Genomic DNA, 19,790 nt, shown 5'->3' on the forward strand with positions numbered 1-19,790 from the left:
ATAACCACACATGGTTTAAAACCTGTCTAGGATCAGCGTGGCGCTAGCGGCACACCCCCCCCCCCCCACTGAAAAACCAGTGCCGCGAAATTCAAAAAAAATATTTTTTTAAAATATTTAACTTTCACACATTAAAGTCCAATACAGCTAATGAAAGACACAGATCTTGTGAATCCAGTCAACATTTCCGATTTTTAAAATGTTTTACAGGGAAGACACAATATGTAAAGATGTACATCTATTACCTAAAAACACATTAGCATAATCCACCATCTTTTATTTGTCCACCAACACCAGTAGCCATCACCAATTCGGCTAAACTAAGATATTTATAGCCCCTAACCAACAAAAAAACTCATTAGATGACAGTCTGATAACATATTTATGGTATGGGATAGGTTTTGTTAGAAAAAAGTGCATATTTCAGGTATATGGCATAGTTTACAATTGCACCCACCATCACAAATGGACTAGAATAATTACAATGAGCAACGTGTTTACCTAACTACTAATCATCAAACATTTCGTAAAAATACACAGCATACACGAATCGAAAGACACAGATCCTGTGAATACAGACAATATTTCAGATTTTCTAAGTGTCTTACAGCGAAAACACAATAAATCGTTATATTAGCTTAGCACATAGCAATTAGCAGCCCAGCATTGATTCTAGCCAAAGTGAGCGATAAAAGTCAACATCGCCAAAAGATATTAATTTTTTCACTAACCTTCTCAGAATTCTTCCGATGACACTCCTGTAACATCACATTACAACATGCATATACAGTTTGATCGAAAATGTTTATATTTAGCCACCAAAATCATGGTTAGACAATGTGAAATGTAGCTCAGCTGGTCAGAAAATGTCCTTGCGCCACTTAGACAGTGATCTACTCTTATACATAAATACTCATAAACGTGACTAAAAAATATAGGGTGGACAGGGATTGATAGACAATTTAATTCTTAATACAATTGCGTTATTACATTTTTTAATTTATCCTTACTTTTCAATACAATTTGCGCCAAGCGAAGCTACGTCAAAAAACATGGCGTCCTAAGCCACTAAAATGTTTCGACAGAAACACGATTTATCATAATAAAAATGTCCTACCTTGAGCTGTTCTTCCATCAGTATCTTGGGCAAAGGATCCTTTCTTGGGAGAAATCGTCTTTTGGTGGAAAGCTGTCCTCTTGCCATGTGGAAATGTCAACTGCGTTCGGGATGAACTGAAAAGCGTGCCCAACTTTTCACATCGTTGCAAAAATAAATGTCCCAAAATCGCACTAAACGGATATAAATTGCTATAAAACGCTTTAAATTAACTACTTTATGATGTTTGTAACTCCTATAACGAGTGAAAAGATGACCGGAGAAATATAACAGGCTAAACTAACGCTTGGAACAGGAGAGGGTCGGTGTCTTCCACGCGCGTTACGCAGCAAGAAAAGACTTGCTAGCTAAAGGTTTTTTTCATTTGTAGGGCCTGTGAACGCGCAATCGACCCCGTTGGAATCGTCATCACGTAAAGGCATCCAGGGGAAGACGTAAGAAGTGTCCGTATAGTCATAGCAACGACAGTGCCCTTTTAACTGACTTCAGAAAAGTGGCCAACATTTCTCAAATCTGACTCCATGTCAGGGAAATTGCTGTAGAATGGGCTCTGTTCCACTTAGAGACAAAATTTCAACTCCTATAGAAACTATAGACTGTTTCTATCCAATAATAATAATAATATGCATATTGTACGATCAAGGATTTTGTGGGAAGCCGTTTAAAAAATTAGCCAAATTAGCATAAATAGTCTAAACAGCGCCCCCATCCCCAACAGGATTTATTAACCGCAAAAGAGTAGCACAACACCCATCAATTGAAGTTGCAGTAGAACTGCATAAGTGTTGCTCTCCACTTCCTGGACTCTCACAAAAACAGATCAAAAATGAAATCCTGGATAATTGCAAGGGAGCAGGAGAACTTACACAATAATTGCAAGGACTTTTCGAGAACCAAATTTCGAGAAGGAAATTTCAGATTTTCAAGGTAGGCCTATTCCAGTACTTGAATTTCTGGACTCCAAATTCAAGTTCACATAAAGCTACTTCAAGTCCCTTGTATTGTTTAAAATTGCAGGTGTAACATGGAAAACAAAATATATCTGTCATGTTATTTCATTACCAGACCATATTGTGAATAGTGAAATATATATATATTTTTTATGTATTTGTTATTCAGAATAATTAATAGGAATAGCGCTGGGTGCTGCGCAAAAGTATATTTACACAATTGCACACTGTAACTAATCAGCTGGACACCAAATGTGCATCCAACAAGTATTATGCATAATTATTGAAAAACCACGTTAACGAGAGTATCAATTTAGGTTTTACAGTAAGTATCAAGGTAAGGTGACTTTCGGTTATAAGCATCTGATTTTGCAATCGCATTTACTATCTTGGATTTGTGTGCCCATGAAAACTGTTTTCACCAAATAACATATAGAGACACAAAATGTAACAGAGTTACACTGCATTTCTGATATCTCTATACAAAAACTGTCCCACAGCAGGATCCATATTCAAGTTCAATGTCTAATTTAACTGATTAATACTTAATATGTGACCAACTGGCTCGAGTCGGTCTTATGTAGCAAAATTCTAAATGGTGTTTCTTACATTGGATAAAAGAAGAGACTCAAGAGCTAGAAAATGGTGTATCATACACTACAGTTGAGGAACAATGGGAAAGTAATTTTGCTTTGAAAGTTGATAAACTTGTAACCTCACTTTTGAGAAAATGGCCTTTGAATATTTTGGTACACCTACTGAGAGCTCTTCTTTGTCTACACCCATTCAGTATCATTCACACCATCTTAAGCTTTAGCCTCACCGATCTCTTAAACGGTTAATCCGAGCGTTATGTCCTAACAACAGCAGTCAAGCACCCAAGCTAACTGGCTAAAGTTGGCTAGCTTGCTAGCGACTTCCAGACAAAAATGAGAGAACAGCTCACTGACCATTTTACTCACCCTAGAAGAGCTGGTTAGGCTGTTTTTATGTTATCCAGAGCGTTGGTGACTGCAACTGTAATGCTTTCAACAATTGAATTACACTTTTTAACTAGCAAAGAAAATGGCTGTGACATATTAATAATATTACTACAGAGATAGCTAGCGAGCCAGCCAGCTAACGTTAGCTAGCTAGCTAACAGTAGGGCTGGGCGGTATACCGTATTTTACTATATACCGATATTGATACATGGACTGGTTTGTGTTTTTACTTTACCTACTATAACGTTATTTTATTTTTGGTTTGTTAAATGTGATATGCCGCGTGTAATGTCCATTTTTATAATTTAGTCCGCTACTTGAGTCATCCCTCTCCGCTCTCTCTCTCTTTCCACACAGACCTAATCCCACCCCCTGTCACTCGTTCAGTCTGAATGGTCAATGCACCACATGCAACAATGTTGATGACAATGTTTGATCTTAATATAAATCCACAAGCGTTCTATAATTACAATATTCGTTTGTGATTCTTACATCTGCAAACAGCTAGTATGTATTTCCATAGCAAGTTAAGCTAAAGCGTGTTAGCCACTAATACTAATCGCTAGTTAGCTGGCTGGCTAGCTAACTAGCTAATAAAAGTATTGAGTCAGAGCAAACGTAGCTAGCTAATATAGCCTGATAGCAGTGCTGGTGGAGGCCTAAATCAGCATGTTGTTTGTGCAACAGTATCTTCTAAATCAAAGAGGAATAGGCGAAGCATGTTGGCTATATGAAGAAAGATTTAATGTAGCCAAAGATTATAGGGTCACCTAGGAAACACTTAACATCACTTTGGTTCCTACCCTGTCATAATAACTCGTCCATGGTATTTTCATTCGTTGTCATGTCAAACAACACTGTATTCAAAGTGCCCACTATTATTTATATTCTAACTATATAATTATAATAAACATTCTATTTCCACGATTCCAAAAGTGACCTAAATGACAATTCCAACATTTGGTTAAAAATAAGGACTAGTATGTTTGCCCATATCGTGGCAGTGTGGAAATGATCTAAAATGAGTGCAGGAAATGCAGAAATTGATGGAAATGCAGGAAATTATTTTAGGTTGAAGTTGAATGGAACAGTATAAAACAATCCCAATGAAGAAAGACCCATTGAAATAATTTAGAATATATGTGTTGCCACCCTAGGGTCACACACTACTCATAAAGCAAATTTAGAACTTTTATTAATCAAAAACATAAAATACAGTCAAATACCATCATACCGTCGAAAATTTGAAAAATACCATGATATGATATTTTAGCTAGACTATCTTACATGGATGGACGCTTCTCTCTCTGTAGCAGATGCCATGGTTGCCCTTAGTTTGAAGACTTAACCCGGAGACAGGTGTTTCACCATCTCCTTATCTATCATACTCTAATTCCACTGATTTCAAAACTCGGTCCTTCAGAAAATGGAGAGCAACACTTATACAGTTCTACAATGCAGGACTAGACAGGATTACATACTGTACACATACTGACCAGCTCAAATAGACAGAAGCGTGCTACATGGCAGACCAATCCGAACTCATCTTTGGGCATGTCCAACCCACTCATTATCATTACCAATCATGGCTAGCAGGAAGGTTGTTGACTTTTTCTGTGGCTAAACCAACTAGGGTCATAATTTAACAATTTTATTTGTATTTACAGATGGCATTACGTTTGTTATTAAGGCACATAAAAGTTCAAATGTTCCAGAAGGCATTTCTGTTAAGAAACGTTCAAATGGCTCTCCTGTGAAGTAGTGACACGCGACATACGCGTCACATATATGATATAACGACAACTTACACAGCCATAAATACCATGACAGAAAAGTCATGTTTTATGTCACATGATTTTGGACAAATCCATCAAGACACCAACCATGATAAAGGGTTAAACATAGGTTTTAAACCAACTCATGAATTTTATTGAATGTAGCCATTATCGTCCCTTATATCTTAATGTAATGACATTAAACATTTTTGCAGATTATTGTCAATGACATCTGTAACAAGTTGTCCAGTGTAGGAAATCCTCACTGTTATGCTAGTTTATAGAAAGACCCACATGCATTTTGATGAGTGAAGGCCTACAGTTAAAGATATTTGGGGGTGCTTTGGAGACGGAGACAGGATATTTCTCTCTGTTTGGATCATTTCTTGGCTGGGCGAAATACTTGATGTGCCAGCACTTCCCACCAATTTCAAGTTTTTCCTAGCCACATTATTTATCAACTAATCTCACTAGAACTGCTGCAGCTCAACCTCGCATGCAGACTCTAACCAGCCGCACTGAGCCTTGGATGCTTTGCTCTCTGTGGCAAGTGGAGAGCCATGAAAAGACAAACACTTTGCCCCATTAAAAATGCTTAGTGCTTAGATCCCTTCCTCCCTCTGTATTGTACATCATACATTTTTCAGCTTGGGTTAAGGTGTTCGAGTGTGTGTGTGTGTGCATGTGCCTTTTATGATATTTTTTGCGCATTACTTATTTTGACACTCAACCATCTAAAAGAATGAAAGGGGCAATGTGCTCATTTTCATGACAAATTGCTTAAGTTAGGCTTCAGACAAAAACAATGTCAGCAGAACAAGAATGTTCTGCAATTATGAGGAACTTATTCCTCCTTTCAGTAGCCTGTCAACAACGCAGCATCTTATAACAATGCGAGAGGTTGTTATGCAATGTGAGAGGTGCTCTGATATTGCTAAGTCAGGTATTGTCAAAATGATGTTCAGGGAATTAAGGGAGCATGCCTGTGCTTTCAAAACATCACTCAGTATGCACTTTCTATATCACACAGAATCCAACAGATGGAGAGAAGCCCTCTCGCAGCTAGACATTAGAGAAAACATTGCAATGGGGAACAATACCTGCCTCCAATGTCAAACTACATTTGTTTTTCTTCTTCTGTTTTTCTTTTTTACATTTAAGTCCCATTGAGACCAATGTCTCTTTTTCAAGGGAGCCCTGCATATTCACAATTTACAAATACAACTATACAAGATTACAAACACACTCAAGAGAAACAATCACATTTTTCAGTAAAGTTGTCCCCAATCAATAACTTGAACTGCCTGAGAGGCACCAGTACATCTAGTTGTACATATTCACAGCATTAGCTAGCTCTTTGTTGATATTGAGCAAAATGGTTGTAGCCATTTTGGGAAAACTGGCTAGTTTTTTTTTATTGATCTTGCGCATTTTATAGCACACCTGTGTCCTGCTCCTCCCAATAGCTTTCAAATACAGCTTGACGGAAATGAATAACAAATAACAAACAAATAACCCACCTGATTCCATGAATTCAGTGTTGAAGTTGGTCCAGGATTCCTTGCTTTTGTGCAGATTTTCCTCCATGACTTTGATATCAGCCAAGGGGCAGTTACAATCAGGGAACTTGGCAGAGCAGCGGCACCAGCAGTCATTGTTACGACACAAAAGCTCCCCCTCAGAGTTGCATGCCACGTAGCTGAGAGCAGCCTCCACAAAACGGTTCCGGAGGAATTCTGGAAGGACATCCTGTAAACCTGAGTACAGAGGAAAATATTATAGAATCTTGTCATTTATGCAATATTATATTTTAGTGGCATCAAGATATATATGTCAAGTTTATCCCTCAAAGAGCCTCCATAGCGAGAGCGTAAGTCTAAAAATGAGATGGGAATGACTGTAATTGGGTTAGTTTAGCCACAGTAAGACAAGTGAACCTGGTTGCTAGTAATTGGGCCTTAGAGATTATGGCAGAGACTGCAAAACAAAATCCAGAGTGTATGTGATCAAGGTTATGGAACTATGCACTTACGATACTACACTACTTAGGAAATAGGGTGCTATTTGAGACGCAACCAACATATTGATGGAACAGTTCTATAAAACAATGCCACCCATCAGAACATGCCCCCCCTATGGATCTACACCTGCACAAATCTCCTACAATTGTTATAGATGCACCTAAAATAGGTGATATGTAATGTGGATAAGGACACCATAAAATCACAAGCAATTTGAAAACCCATTATATTTTTGCAGTGTTTAAAATATACATGATCAAGACATATTCATATTATTGCAGAGAGTTCAATAATATGCATTCAATTGTGTGCTTTTTTTCCCTCAAAGTATTTGTTTAGTCAGAAGCTGTAGGTGTTTGGAATCTAATGATCATGTTATCCTTTGACAAAGGCTCCCTGTCAGTTGCACCACTTTGGACATTTTTCAAGAGCGGGAGTCAATCCGTATGCCTTATTATGAATATTTATGTGTGTTCCTTGGTATTTACTTTCTGGATTGTGGAGAGCAGACACAATTAGTCACAGTCTTCCTTCCCTGCCTTGGCGGCTGTCAGGTTCTGTGAGCCAATAGGAGAGCTAGCTGGCAGAGATGGCTTTAATTTGGGAGACAGCTAAATAACAGACTGCTCCCCAGACCCTCCATCTCTGCCTCTTTTTGGAGACAGTGCAAGTAGTACTTTTCTTTGGAATTGCAAGCTTCAGTTGTCAAGAACAACACTTTCCCATATATTATGTATTTTCCTGTGCTAATGTCTGATCTCTTGTGGGGACTTCAGAGACTTTTTTGCAAAATAAACTTCTACACATTAGAAGAATATAATGAAACATGTGCACGCACACACACACCAAGCACACACACACACACACACACACACACACACACACACACACACACACACACACACACACACACACACACACACACACACACACACACACACACACACACACCTAGACACACACACACACACCAAGACACACACACCAAGACACACACACTCTCTCTCTCTATTTCAAAAAAGAGCTCATATAATGTTACAGATTTCCAACCACCTCTCAGTAGTTACCGGGTCTCCGTCAGCAGGGAGCTTCCTTCAGGAGACGGCAGTATTAAGTGGGTTGACAATTTAAATGTCAAACCTGAAGAAGGCGCTAGAAATTGGCAAAGCTGTGTTTATAATTGGTGATGGCTGAAAGAAAATAATGCTCAGGGCTCATTCCTCTCCTCACACTGTACTTTGTGTTGGTTTCACCTTTGACTTGTGGTGACATTCCTGTCGTGGGTGTTCGAAGCAAATTAGTGTTCGCTGAAATGCTTGTCTGCAGACAACCCTACAGCCTGCTTTTAAAGAATTGGAAAATATAACATTTATTAGACTGGCATTAACCTCTGCCATTTAATATTATTATAGACCGCATGGACTTTGAGTTGCAAATAATAATGGATGTACTGAAATGGGATTAACTGTTCTTGTTTGTTTTCTAGTAACCCTACTACAATGTTTATCTACTTCAACTTCACACGTAGGCCTATTTGAATAGGGTTATTATCCTTAAGGATTTTACTAGTGCTGTAAGACACCTTTCGGATTGTGGACCACCCCATTTAGATTCATTGTATTATATTCAAATCAAATCAAATGTTATTTGTCACATGCGCCGAGTACAAGAGGTGAAATTTTTACTTACAAGTCCTTAACCAACAATGCAGTTTTAAGAAAATACCTAAAAAAAGTAAGAGATAAGAATAACAAATATTTAAAGAGCAGCAATAAATAACAACAGCAGAGCTATATACAGGGGGTACAGGTACAGAGTCAATGTGGAGGCTATATACAGGGGGTACCTGTACAGAGTCAATGTGGAGGCTATATACAGGGGGTACCTGTACAGAGTCAATGTGGAGGCTATATACAGGGGGTACCGGTACAGAGTCAATGTGGAGGCTATATACAGGGGGTACAGGTACAGAGTCAATGTGGAGGCTATATACAGGGGGTACAGGTACAGAGTCAATGTGCAAAGCAAATAGTCTGGGTAGCCATTTGATTAGATGTTCAGGAGTCTTATGGCATGGGGGTAGAAGCTGTTTAGAAGCCTCTTGGACCTAGACTTGGCGCTCCGGTAACGCTTGCCGTGCGGTTGCAGAGAGAGCAGTCTTTGACTAGGGTGGCTGGAGTCTCTGGAGTCTCTGACACCGCCTGGTATAGAGGTCCTGGATGGCAGGAAGCTTGGCCCCGGTGATGTACTGGGCCGTATGCACTACCCTCTGTAGTGCATTGCAGTCGGAGGCAGAGCAGTTGCCATACCAGGCAGTGATGCAACCGTCAGGATGCTCTCAATGGTGCAGCTGTAAAACCTTTTGAGGATCTGAGGACCCATGCCAAATCTTTTCAGTCTCCTGAGAGGGAATAGATTTTGTCGTGCCCTCTTCACGACTGTCTTGGTGTGCTTGGACCATGTTAGTTTGTTGGTGATGTGGACGCCAAGGAACTTGAAGCTCTCAACCTGTTCCACTACAGCCCCGTCGATGAGAATGGGGGCGTGCTTTTCCTGTAATCCGCAATCATCTCCTTTCTCTTGATCACATTGAGAGGTTGTTGTCCTGGCACCACACGGTCAGGTCTCTAGCCTTCTCCCTATAGGCTGTCTCATTGTTGTCTGTGATCAGGCCTACCACTGTTGTGTCATCAGCAAACTTAATGATGATGTTGGAGTCTTGCCTGGCCGTGCAGTCATGAGTGAACAGGGAGTACAGGAGGGGACTGAGCACGCACCCCTGAGGGGCACCCGTGTTGAGGATCAGTGTGGCGGATGTGTTGTTACCTACCCTTCCCACCTGGGGGCGGCCCGTCAGGAAGTCCAGGATCCAGTTGCAGAGGGAGGTGTTTAGTCCCAGGGTCCTTAGCTTAGTGATGGGCATTGAGGGCACTGTGGTGTTGAACGCTGAGCTGTAGTCAATGAATAGCATTCTCACATTGGTGTTCCTTTAGTCCAGGTGTGAAAGGGCAGTCTGGAGTGCAATAGAGATTGCATCGTCTGTGGTTACATTGACCAATATCCAGTGTTTTTATGGTATTTTTAATTAGCTGAAAATAACTGGATTGTAAAAAAAAGTATTCATAATAGTTTCTCTTCATTATATTTTCTATCAATAGAACATTAAGCCACAGATAACTTTATTGTGTGATATTCTACTACTCTCAGTCTCCACCTAACCCAAGCTTTACCCAGGTTTCCATTTTGGCCTATCAGATGTTCGTAATGGCTGCTCAGTGAAATGACCTTTCCTGATTTGTCATAGACGCTTTCTAAAAAACTTTAATGAGCAAGCCTTCCTTCATGAACTGGCCTCTGTAAAATGGTATAGAATCAGCTTGATCCCCTCTGTCGAAAATTCTTGGACATTCTTTTTTGGATATTTTCAGTGGTATTGTTAACAAACACACACCCTTAAAGAAAATGAGATTTAAAAACAGGTTCCGCCGCTGGTTCGACCGTGATCTTGCAGAGTTACTCCACCTCAATAATTGCATTTGGCTGACTGGCTCTCATTCAGGCAAATGAGAAATAAGTGCACTCAGGCTATCCGGAAGGCCAAAGTTAGTTACTTTAAGGAGCATTCTCTCTCTGTGGGTCTAACCCCAAGAAGTTCTGGAAAACAGTTAAAGACCTGGAGAATAAACCCTCCTCCTCACAGCTGCCCATGTCCCTTAAAGTTGATGATGTGGTTGTTACTGACAAGAAGCACATGGCTGAGCTCTTTAATCACCACTTCCTTAAGTCAGGATTCCTATTTGACTCAGCCATGCCTCCTTGCCCGTCCAACATTTCTTCATCTCCCACCGCTTTTAATGCGACTATCCCCGATGCTTCTCCCTCATTTCCCCCTGCCCCGCTACAAATCTGCCATTGTTGCAACCCCTATTATCATTCTGTTTCCATTTCTCTTTCGTATCGTCCGAGATCCCTAAAGATTTGAAAGCTACCGCGGTCATCCCCCTCTTCAATGGGGGTGACACTCTAGACCCAAACTGTTCTAGACCTGTATCCATCCTGCCCTGCCTCTCTAAAGTCTTTGAAAGCCAAGTTAATAAACAGATCACTATGACCATTTCGAATCCCACCGTACCTTCTCTGCTGTGCAATCCGGTTTCCAAGCTGGTCACGGGTGCAACTCAGCCACGCTCAAGGTACTAAATGATATCATAACCGCCATCGATAAAAGACAGTACTGTGCAGCCGCCTTCATCGACCTGGCCAAGGCTTTCGACTCTGTCAATCATCGTATTCTTATCGGCAGACTCAATAGACTTGGTTTATCAAATGATTGCCTCGCCTGGTTCACCAACTACTTCGCAGACAGAGTTCAGTGTGTCAAATTGGAAGGCCTGTTGTCCGGACCTCTGGCAGTCTCTATGGGGGTGCCGCAGGGTTCAATTCTCGGGCTGACTCTTTTCTCTGTATATATCATTGATGTCGCTCTTGCTGCGGGTGATCGACCTCTACGCAGACAACACCATTCTGTATACATCTGGCCCTTCTTCGGACACTGTGTTAACTAACCTCCAAACAAGCTTCAATGCCATACAACACTCCTTCTGTGGCCTCCAAGTGCTCTTAAACCGCAGTAAAACCAAATGCATGCTTTTCAACCGTTCGCTGCCCGCACCCGCCCGCCCGACAAGCATCACTACCCTGGACAGTTCTGACCTAGAATATGTGGACAACTACACATATCTAGGTGGCTGGCTAGACTATACTCTCCTTCCAGACTCATATTAAACATTTCCAATGCAAAATCAAATCTAGAATTGGCTTTCTATTTCGTAACAAAGCCTCCTTCACTCACGCCGCCAAACGTACCCTAGTAAAACTGACTATCCTACCAATCCCCAACTTCGGCGATGTCATCTACAAAATAGCTTCCAATACTCTACTCAGCAAACTGGATGCAGTCTATCACAGTGCCATCCGTTTTGTCACCAAAGCCCTTTATACCACCCACCACAGCGACCTGTATGCTCTAGTCAGCTGGCCCTCGCTACATATTCGTCGCCAGACCCACTGGCTCCAGGTCATCTATAAGTCTATGCTAGGTAAAGCTCCGCCTTATCTCAGCTCACTGGTCACGATAACAACACCCACCCGTAGCACGCGCTCCAGCAGGTATATCGCACGGGTCATCCCCAAAGCCAACACCTCCTTTGGCCGCCTTTCCTTCCAGTTCTATGCTGCCAATGACTGGAACGAACTGCAAAAATCGCTGAAGCTGGAGATTTATATTTCCCTCACTAACTTTAAACATCAGCTATCTGAGCAGCTAACAGATCGCTGCAGCTGTACATAGTCCATCTGTAAATAGCCCACCTAATCTACTTACCTCATCCCTATATTGTTTTTATTTACTTTTCTGCTCTTTTGCACACCAGTATCTCTACTTGCACATCATCATCTGCTAATTTATCACTCCATTATCCATTTATCACTGCTAAATTATAATTACCTCACTACTATGGCCTATTTATTGCCTACCTCCTCACGCCATTTGCACACACTGTATATAGACTTTCTTTTTTTCTATTGTGTTATTGACTGTACGCTTGTTTATTCCATGTGTAACTGTGTTGTTGTTTGTGTTGCACTGCTTTGCTTTATCTTGGCCGGGTCGCAGTTGTAAATAAGAACTTGTTCTCAACTAGCTTACCTGGTTAAATAAAGGTGAAATAAAAAATAAAAATAAAATATGCAATCTGGTTTCCGCTCAGGTTATGTATGTGTCAGTGCAACCTTAAAGGTCCTCAATGATGTCACCATTGCCCTTGATTCTAAGCAATGTTGTGATGCTATTTTTATTGACTTGGCCAAAGCTTTTGACACGGTAGACCATTCCATTCTTGTGGGCCGGCTAAGGAATATTGGTGTCTCTGAGGGGTCTTTGGCCTGGTTTGCTAACTACCTCTCTCCAAGAGTGAAAATCTGCTGTTTCAGTACCCCAAGGCTCAATCCTAGGCCCCACGCTCTTCTCAATTTACATCAACAACATAGCTCAGGCAGTAGGAAGCTCTCTCATACATTTATATGCAGATGATACAGTCTTATAATCAGCTGGCCCCTCCCTGGATTTTGTGTTAAATGCTCTACAACAAAGCTTTCTTAAGTGTCCAACAAGCTTTCTCTACCCGTAACCTTGTTCTGAACACCTCCAAAACAAAGGTAATGTGGTTTGGTAAGAAGAATGCCCCTCTTCCTACAGGTGTGATTAATACCTCTGAAGGTTTAGTGCTTGAGGTAGTCACCTCATACAAGTACTTGGGAGTTTGGCTAGACAGTACACTGTCCTTCTCTCAGCACATATCAAAGCTGCAGGCTAAAGTTAAATCTAGACTTGGTTTGCTCTATCGTAATCACTCCTCTTTCACCCCAGCTGCCAAACTAACCCTGATTCAGATGACCATCCTACCCATGCTAGAATACGGAGACATAATTTATAGATCAGCAGGTAAGGGTGCTCTCGAGCGGCTAGATGTTCTTTACCATTCGGCCATCAGATTTGCCACCAATGCTCCTTATAGGACACATCACTGCACTCTATACTCCTCTGTAAACTGATCATCTCTGTATTCCCGTCGCAAGACACACTGGTTGATGCTTATTTATAAAACCCTCTTAGGCCTCACTCCCCCCTATCTGAGATATCTACTGCAGCCCTCATCCTCCACATACAACACCCGTTCTGCCAGTCACATTCTGTTAAAGGTCCCCAAAGCACACACATCCCTGGGTCGCTCGTCTTTTCAGTTCGCTGCAGTTAGCGACTGGAACGAGCTGCAACAAACTCTCAAACTGGACAGTTTTATCTCAATCTCTTCATTCAAAGACTCAATCATGGACACGCTTACTGACAGTTGTGGCTGCTTTGCATGATGTATTGTTGTCTCTACCTTCTTGCCCTTTGTGCTGTTGTCTGTGCCCAATAATGTTTGTGCCATGTTATGTGCTGCTACCATGTTGTGTTGCTACCATGTTGTTGTCATGTTGTGTAGCTACCATGTTGTGTTGTCATGTCTTGCTGCCTTGCTATGTTGTTGTCTTAGGTCTGTCTTTATGTAGTGTTGTGTTGTCTCTCTTGTCGTGATGTGTGTTTTGTCCTATACTTTTATGTTATTTTTATTTTTTATCTCAGCCCCTGTCCCCGCAGGAGGTCTTTTGCCTTTTCGTAGGCCGTCATTGTAAATAAGAATTTGTTCTTAACTGACTTGCGTAGTTAAATAAAGGTTAAATAAATAAATAAAAACATGTTCTTTAAACCATTCGTTGTTGCTAGCTATCCCTGTGGTGTCCATGGGAATGCCAGCTTGGCTAGTGAGATGCTGTTCCTCCATCCTTGGACTGTGTCCTGGCCATCTGGGCCTCATTATGTCTGATCTTTGCCCAATCATCTATTGTCTAGCCTCTCTTTCTGGACCGGTGCAGCCATGATGGACCTGCTGGTTGGACTTGCTGGGAGCCAGGGCTCCTGAGGGCTTCTCCAGGTTATGGAAGCAGCACTCAAAGGCTGAATCCCAAATGGCACCTTATTCCCTATATAGTGCACTACCTTTGGCCCTCTGGTCAAAAGTAGTGCACCGTGTATGGAATACCCGGGATCGCGTTAAAGCACTAGTCCAAAGTAGATGGATGAATCCATAACCAAAAAATCCCAAACACAAGGATGTAAAAACCTTGCTTCACAGATATGATTTATGATCTGAGATTTGATCATGCAGGAGTCTGAATGAATTTCTTGAATAGTCTTGAGGAGTGAATAATGAGAGTCCACTGCTAGCTTTGAAGCACTGATCTACACCTATCTAAATCATAGGGCATTGGTTGTATAGATCAGAGCTGGAAAGAACAGTGAATAACACAAGGGTGAATACAAAGCCTTTGCCTGGAGAGTGTACTGTTTGCAATAAAGGTTATCCACCTAAATAATCACTTACATCCCGTTGAAGAGTTATGATCATTTGAAACTTAAATAATTTTCTCTTCTTGGCAAACAAAAAAGTATTTTTGTGGATTCTAAGTCATTTGTCTTACAGCATAAACACACTGTACCATAAAATGAGATGAAGTGCAAGGAACATACTGAGTATATTATACACATAAAAATATAATGAACAGAAAGGGCGTCTTCATTCAAGTCAATGATGGCATAATGGGTGGACTGGCAGCCATTTTGAGTGCACTCATGCCAGGAACTAAAAGCTAGGATAAAAATATACAGGTTAAGATAAGAGGATTCTAATATGCCATTAGTCTTTGAGACCAGCTTCCGTATTCGTAATGACTGGGAGTGAATGGTTGCAGCGCAAAATGTTCACCATCAAAGGGAATTTCAGATAACTACTCAGCGAACACATGCTGTAGCATAACTGCTTTACTGTCATTCTATTCATTTATTTTAGGTGTTTTGAACATAATCTACAGCCACTTCATTACTGGATTTCCGGACCGTTGGCCATGTTTTCAATGCTAATCCTGTGTAATCAGCAACGGTGCTGGTCCCATTTTTTTTCGAACACTTCCTCATGGAATTATTAAGTTGTCTTAACCTTCCCATCTTCAACCTAGAGAAAAGTAGTGGAGGGGAGTCGACTCAAAAATAATCGATTAATCGACTCCTTGCCCGTCGACTCATTATTTCTGGGTGTCAAGCTTCGATTCCGCAAGGAATCGACTCCTAAGATTCAGTATTTTTGCAACAGAGGAAACTATTTGCAGTAGTCTACTTCGAGAACACAAACTATCGTATCTCTCACAGTAAAGAAAGCGTGAGCTAGCGAGGGAGAGAGAGATGGGATGGGATGTGCATAGCCAGGAAGTTATGCAGGCAGACAGTTAGGCAGACTGTACGAACCGTGCATCTGTAATCAAAAGATGTAGGCTATAGGCTATCTTAATGCTGTATTTTTCAATTTCTTGGCTTGCGATGTCTAACGGAAGTTCACTAGCCTAAAGTAGGGGCTACCAATGAGTAGGCTGAGCTTTTTCTACATGCAACAGACCGAAGACCAAACACATACTAGCGTCTTTCATAGCAAAGAGAAAGAGGAGCAGGCGAGCCAGCGAGTGAAACCGCTATGCTTGGTAATCTGTATCTAGTAATATCTTGTCTAGCAATGCCTCGTAAATTCCCTAAAAGTATATTAAAGTATATATTAAGCTATCAATTAGTATGGTTAAGCTATTCTTCATAGTGCCAGTGAATTTAAGTTGAACATCGCCGAATGCATCAGTTTAATTAGGCCTAAATGTGCAATAAAAGGTATTGTGCCTATAGGTTATTTGATGAAAACCTGGCTGACTGTTGGTGTCCTAGAGATAGGGCATTCCAACCCTGTTTTTGGAGAGATACCTTCTCATAGGTTTTTGCTCCAACCCCAGTTGTAACTAACCTGATTCAGTTCATTAACCAGCCAATGGAGGCTGCTGATTCAGACGCGGTAGATTAGGGTTGGAATGAAAACCTACAGGATGGTAGCTATCCACGAACAGGGTTGGAGAGCCTTGTCCTAGGCAATAGATTGCAAAGCATCCCCGCTAAACTTTTTGGAAATGGCAAGTTCACTTTCTCATCCATAAACATAGTCAGGTGCAAATACGGTTCAGCAGCTCAAATCAGCAGGATGTTGGGGCATTATTATTAGGAAGGACGTCTACCATGGATCATTAAAATAATGATTATAATCACACTTCATGAATGTTTAAATTATAGGTAGACCTATACATTTGGCAGCCAAGCATGAGTTATCAGTATAGCTAGCCTATTATCGTCTATACATGACGTTGAGATATCTTCACACCTACAATGAAAACCTCCAATTAAAACCTCAAATTAAAACCTCGTAAGAGTCAATTAAATTTGAAAACATTTGGAATTACAGGGGGCAGTTTTGAAAAACGAATCCTGTGTGAATCATCCCCTGGAATAATGCACATGCTTGGATAATAATTACAAAACCAACATCTCTAGTAATTCCCGTCCGAATAGGGCTACAACATGGCAAAGAATAGGCTTATCAGCGTAGAGTGCGCCGCATCATCCCATGGGATCAGTCAAGGCTGCACACAGCAGAAATATCACTGAAATATTGTAGTACCTACACATTACCTTCTAAATTCAAACAAAAAGGCCTTTTATAGGCTAAATTGGTGAGCAAATGGGCAGCATCATGCTCATGCCTGTCCTCTAGAACGCAAACGTAGTCTTTCTAGCAGGACTCTGCAATAATGAAGTGGTGTCTACGTGTGTGCGCATCCATTTCAGCGTGTTTTGGGAGTCGAGCAAGAGTCGACTCCTACGACTCTAACCACAGGAATCGGAGTCGACTCCACAAATCCTGGAGTTGTGCACCATTAAGGGCGAGTAAAATGGTCAAAGTAAGGTGTTCTCTCTTTTGTGTCTGGAAGTAACTAGCAAGCTATCCAACGTTAGCCAGTTAGCTTGGGTGCTTGACTCCCGTTGAGAGATCAGAACGCAACCCTACTCCTCGGCCAGAGCGTCCAGTGTGCGCTCTGAACGCTACGAGAGAGAAACACTCTGAATTTACGAAAGGACAATCTGATAACGCTCTGAATAACACTCTGGCACTCCAGATTGAATTTACGAACACACCCTAAGTAAAAGCAGAACATGTACCATTAAATCTGTGCTGTGATTTGTTGAGTCAACTCAACGGACATTACGAAAAATACATTCCATTGCATGAGCCACATAATTTAGCATCATTTGAATGAACATTCTACATTACCATGGCAATCCAGCATCAGTTGATAGAACATTCCAAAATACCATGGAAATTACTGCATCTTATAAAACTGGTTGTTTGGATCCTAGACGCTGATAGCAGGGAGTTAGAGCACCACAATTCCCGCATTCCATGGGTAATGCCTGTATCAGTTCCATTAGATTTATCAATGCACATCCACTGTCCCATAGCCCAGCCAGTCAATTTATAAACTTAATGGAAAAAAGTGTCTGGAGAATTATTTCCCCATTCTACTAGCCTAGCATTTGGTTTGGTACAGCAGGGTTAATATAAGCCTCGCTGCGTGCCTATCCGACCTGCGCAACATGTTGCATTTTTTTTTTTGCGATCTCCTCCGTGCTCTGCATATGAACGTGACTGACAGCTTCTCTGATCCAGGCCAATTCATGTATCAGCATCATTATAATGGATGTATTCATAGAATTGGCAATAGAAACAAAGGTAAAACAAACACAAATTCCATAGTTTGCTGTAATTTCAGCTGCTTGATGTGATTGTGTGTTAGCTGTAGTTGGCTAACTACCTAGCAAAAGAGAAGTAATGTTAGCCTAGCTATCCTCCATAACTATCTTATCGACTCGACAATCAGCTAGCTGGTTGGTGCCTATTTATAAATCATTTATTAAAGTTCTTGACTATCTTGTAATCATTGAACCTCTGTTAGCTAGCTACATGCCAATGATTTGTTGGCATGTATTTCATTCTATTATTGTGGAATTAATAGAATGAACAACTGGGTCAAAAACAAAAGAATAGAAGTAACGACCAGCCTCATTGGTTAGCAACTTCAGAACCTCAGAACTGACAACTGACTTTTACCCGGACTATATTGTCTAGTGGAAGGATGTATAAAAAACAAATTTACTCATTTTTGTAAAATGTCATTCATCTTTTTTGTTATATATATATGTTGGCAACCGTTTTATAAAAGCAATAATGCCCTCGAACCCATGGATTATCATGTGATAACTCCCTCCTAAGAGCTGTTTCCCAGCCCTTGGCTTTGCCTCGGGCCAAAGAACAGCTCTTACCAATCAAATTGCCAGGGTTAGAGCTTCCAAGACAGTTTTATTCATTCTATTTCTATGATTATACACAAATATAGTAGAACACAGTCCAACCATTTTGAGAAAGGAGTAAAATAGCTTACCTTTTAGATGTATTTTATTTTCAGGACTGTGTACCAAGACAGAGCTAACAGAATCAAGGCTGTCATAGTTACTGCATCCAAGTGGCCCAGTCCTAGTTTCTGTTACCTAGGAAACAAGGAGATATTTTAATGCCTTATTACTGGTGAATCATGCACCTGTTTGTTCCCGTTTCTGGCAGTAAAGTAAACAGTACGGGCGGTTTCTAACCATACCAAAATACTTCTGCAATCATCTGAAACGATAGTCAGAGAACCATCATCTGTACTATTTTTCAGATGTCACATCTGTCAAAAAATGCTATCTTGCCAAAAGCCAGGAGAAATCTGAAAAAAAGAAATGATGCCCCTGCAACTCCTGTCATTGAAATATGAATGATATATGAACAATATACAGTAGTACGAAGCTCAAAAATTAAAAAGGCAACAGTGAAAAAGCAAGATCCTGTACATATAAGACTTTACACAAAAAAGGTTCCGAAAGGGTTCTTCAGCTGTACCCATAGGAGAACCCTTTTGGTTCCAGGTACAACCCTTTTGGGTTTCATATAGAACCCTCTGTGGAAAGGGTTCTACATGGAACTCAAAAGTAATTATTTAAAGGGTTCTCCTATGGGGACAGCCGATGAACTCTTTTAGGTTCTAGATAGCATATTTCTTTCTAAGAGTGCAGTTAGTTATTGGATGAGAAGAATGTACAAGAACACAATAGTGAAAGATGTTGGTCTGTGAGTATAGGCTAATGATGGGAGACCTAGCAATAATACTAATGATATGCCTCTGGCTGAGCAATTCTGACCAGTAAATTATGTCTTACAAATGATGTGATGTCACTTTGTCCTCATAAAATCTCACCCATCAATGTAAACCTCCCGTGCAAATCTCCTTCCAAATCTCCCTTGCAGTTATGTAGGAGTAAGATTGTATTTATTGTCAAAGAAATGCTGCCAGTAAGCTACAATAGACTGAATTAATATGGCATT

At 40.8% G+C, this 19,790-nt stretch overlaps 1 protein-coding gene across 3 annotated transcripts in view; it reads right to left on the reverse strand.

Annotated features, from left to right (window-relative positions):
* Positions 1 to 19,790, reverse strand: part of brinp2 (bone morphogenetic protein/retinoic acid inducible neural-specific 2) — a 134,362-nt gene that overhangs the window by 38,182 nt on the left and 76,390 nt on the right. For all 3 annotated transcript variants that reach the window (XM_055883268.1, XM_055883269.1, XM_055883267.1), the window contains 2 exons: positions 18,811 to 18,916; positions 6,346 to 6,582 (listed from right to left, as the gene is read on the reverse strand). In XM_055883268.1, coding sequence (XP_055739243.1) covers positions 6,346 to 6,582; positions 18,811 to 18,916 — 343 coding nt within the window. The remainder of the gene's footprint in view (positions 1 to 6,345; positions 6,583 to 18,810; positions 18,917 to 19,790) is intronic.

The sequence above is a fragment of the Salvelinus fontinalis genome, chromosome 26 (genome assembly GCF_029448725.1).
Source record: "Salvelinus fontinalis isolate EN_2023a chromosome 26, ASM2944872v1, whole genome shotgun sequence".
In the NCBI taxonomy this organism is placed as follows: domain Eukaryota; kingdom Metazoa; phylum Chordata; class Actinopteri; order Salmoniformes; family Salmonidae; genus Salvelinus; species Salvelinus fontinalis.